This window comes from Triticum dicoccoides, chromosome 6A (assembly GCF_002162155.2).
Source record: "Triticum dicoccoides isolate Atlit2015 ecotype Zavitan chromosome 6A, WEW_v2.0, whole genome shotgun sequence".
NCBI lineage: Eukaryota > Viridiplantae > Streptophyta > Magnoliopsida > Poales > Poaceae > Triticum > Triticum dicoccoides.
In genome coordinates this window covers 474,616,995-474,619,751 of record NC_041390.1, presented here as the reverse complement: position 1 = coordinate 474,619,751, position 2,757 = coordinate 474,616,995, and the positions used below count along the sequence as shown (strand labels likewise).

At 50.7% G+C, this 2,757-nt stretch overlaps 1 protein-coding gene across 1 annotated transcript; it reads left to right on the top strand.

The window, feature by feature from the left end:
• The first annotated feature begins 844 nt into the window (after window positions 1-844).
• Window positions 845-2,414, top strand: LOC119319382 (expansin-B15-like). The gene is made up of 4 exons (XM_037593869.1): window positions 845-1,068; window positions 1,151-1,263; window positions 1,368-1,561; window positions 1,771-2,414. Exons 1-4 carry the CDS (start codon window positions 906-908, stop codon window positions 2,096-2,098), a joined length of 798 nt encoding a protein of 265 aa, XP_037449766.1. The 5' UTR covers window positions 845-905; the 3' UTR covers window positions 2,099-2,414.
• The last annotated feature ends 343 nt before the right edge of the window (window positions 2,415-2,757 follow it).

Genomic DNA, 2,757 nt, shown 5'->3' with positions numbered 1-2,757 from the left:
AAAACTAAATAGCTAAACGTGCATCCTTTTTTGTAGGTTTTCTTAGGTAATTTGGTGGAAGGGCATTGTCTTGCTAAATAGCAAGCCGAAAGAACCCATCGCATCAGGCACTCTCATATACTCCCTCCGTTCCGAAATAGATGATCCAGCTTTATATTAATTTTGTATTAAAGTTAGTATAAAGTTGAGTCATTTATTTTGGAACAGATGGAGTATGAGCCAAACCATTGCGGGAGGCAGGGCTGGCCATAGCGCACATTTTTCTTTTTATGTTGTTTTAATACTTTTATTTATATCTTTGAAATTGATACACATTTTGTTTAAATAACTAGAAACAATAATTAGTTGTTAAAAAATATTCATGCAGTGTAAAAAATACTCATACGAATTTAAAAAATGTTGATAAAAATTGGAAAAATTGTGACATTCATAAAATATTCACACACTTCGAAAATGTCCGTTCCATTAGAAAAAATGTCTAAAAATGTTCAAAAATATTCACAAATTTAGAAAAATGATTTGTATCATTAGAAAAGTATACCTAACTTTTTAAAAAATGTTTATATAATGTAAAAAATTATCATGTATATATAAAAAATTTAAGTACTACTCTAACAAATGTACGTGACATTCTAATAAATATTTATGCCTTCTTAAAAAATAGTGACATTTTATAAAACAGTTTATACAATGTAAACAGCAAGTATAATTCATTTTTATTTCCTCAGAAGAAAAGAATTTAATCACTGCCCGCGATCACTCGGCGGTGCACCCTACCATCTGCCTGCCTGCCGCCTATAAATGGAGGCGAGGAGTACACTTCCTAGCACACACCAAGGCCACCCCTCTACTTCAGTCTCTTCCTCCTCCTTGTACTCTAGTGATCGTCAGTGAAAAAGAGAGGCATGGCCTTTTCCGTGGCCAAGATCTCAGCGTCCTTCACCGTGTTCATGGCCCTGGCCTTCCTCCTTAGCCCCTGCGCGTCCGTCGAGCTCCACCGCAAGCTCTCCGGCTGGTCCAACGGCGGCGCCACCTGGTACGGCGGCCCCAACGGCGCAGGGAGCGACGGTAATTAGTACATGGACGAACATAAAAACTATTTAATTTCTCCAGCATTGTGCAAGTAACGCTCTGCATGCACGATCTGTAGGTGGTGCATGCGGGTACCAGGACGCCGTCGACCAGCCGCCCTTCTCCTCCATGATCGCCGCCGGCAGCCCGTCCATCTACCAGGACGGCAAGGGCTGCGGCTCTTGCTACCAGGTCCGTCGATCATACAACCAGCTCTTAATTTTAACGCCGCGTTGTCAACTAGTCGGCTTAACTTGATTACACCCGCGCGCATTCCTGTGACGTAAATTCTGCAGGTGAAGTGCACCGGCCACGGCTCTTGCTCGTCCAGCCCGGCGACCGTCGTCCTCACCGACTTTTGCCCTGACGGGACGTGCCAGGAGGAGCCCGTCCACTTCGACCTGAGCGGGACGGCGTTCGGCGGCATGGCGAAGCCCGGCCGGGCCGACCAGCTCCGCGCGGCCGGACGTCTCCAAATCCAGTACACACGGTAAGCTGGATGCATGCATCTTCACGTGAGTTTTTTCATGCAAACGGCAAACGGCACACGGTAAGCTAGCTAGCTGCGTGTCCGGACGCACGTAAAAGAGCGGCAAGCGTGCACCGGCACGCACACGGTATGCCGCTTTCCTAGCCGACCGACTAACCGCCGTGCCTTGTCTTGGCCCTGGCATCCGTGCGTGTGGCTGCATGCTGCAGGGTCCCGTGCAGCTGGCCGGGGATGGACATAGCCTTCAAGGTGGACGCCGGCTCCAACTCCTACTACCTCGCCATGCTCATCGAGTACGAGGACGGCGACGGCGACCTGTCGTCGGTGGAGCTCATGCAGAGCGGCGGCAACGGCGCCGGCTGGACCAAGATGGACCGGTCGTGGGGCGCGGTGTGGAGGTACAACTCCGGGGCCATGCTGCAGGCGCCCTTCTCGGTCCGCCTCACCTCCAGCTCCGGCAAGCCCCTCGTGGCGAGTAACGTCATCCCCACCGGCTGGAAGCCCGGCGGCACCTACCGCTCCGTCGTCAACTACTGATAAACTAGGCGTGGGTTGGGTTGCACGCAAGCAAGCACGCCGCGCGCTCGCCCGTATGCAGAGGCGTGGCGCCATCCCGATTTATGCTTGGAGCCATGGGCGTGGGATATGTGTGTAACCTGACCGCCATTAATAAGGCGTGAGTCGCAAGTGTGTGTCTGTGCGCGCCATTGTTGTGTGTGAAGCTTGTGTTATCTGTCCGTTTGGTCCATATATATGTGTGAAATAAACTGTATCGGGGCGGAGGTGGCCGGGAAGAGTTTCTACTTCTGGCCCCTCGCTCTTCTTGTTGCAGTCATTTCATTTGCTTTTCGAAGTACTGGAGTGTGACGGCATTTCATTCACTTTGGTCCTTTTGTCTAGTCTCACTGAAGGCGCCAGCCTAGCTAGCTATTAATATGCACAATAGCTATATGTCAATCGATTGAGTTTCTAAGTTGGATCAGTCGATTTTGGTTGAAGGGAAAACAATCGAAGGGGAGGAAGAAACTCACGGAGGGGAGGGAGAAGCTCACTGGGCAGGCTACCCCATCATCTATCTTAGGATGGGAGGTGGGGGCGGCAGCACGGCGGCGACGGGGGTGGCAGCACAGCGGCGGCGCAAGTTCGCCCGGGGAAAATTACGTCAGCACCGGGGCTAAAGGGATGGCCGGGGGCGA

What these genes read in the sequence shown, in the direction of transcription:
- LOC119319382 (XM_037593869.1), top strand. Translation starts at nt 906, where the DNA reads ATGGCCTTTTCCGTGGCCAAGATCTCAGCGTCCTTCACCGTGTTCATG. An exon ending in GCTGCGGCTCTTGCTACCAG is followed by an intron (nt 1,264 to 1,367) that starts GTCCGTCGATCA and finishes TAAATTCTGCAG; the next exon opens with GTGAAGTGCACCGGCCACGG. An exon ending in CTCCAAATCCAGTACACACG is followed by an intron (nt 1,562 to 1,770) that starts GTAAGCTGGATG and finishes TGCATGCTGCAG; the next exon opens with GGTCCCGTGCAGCTGGCCGG.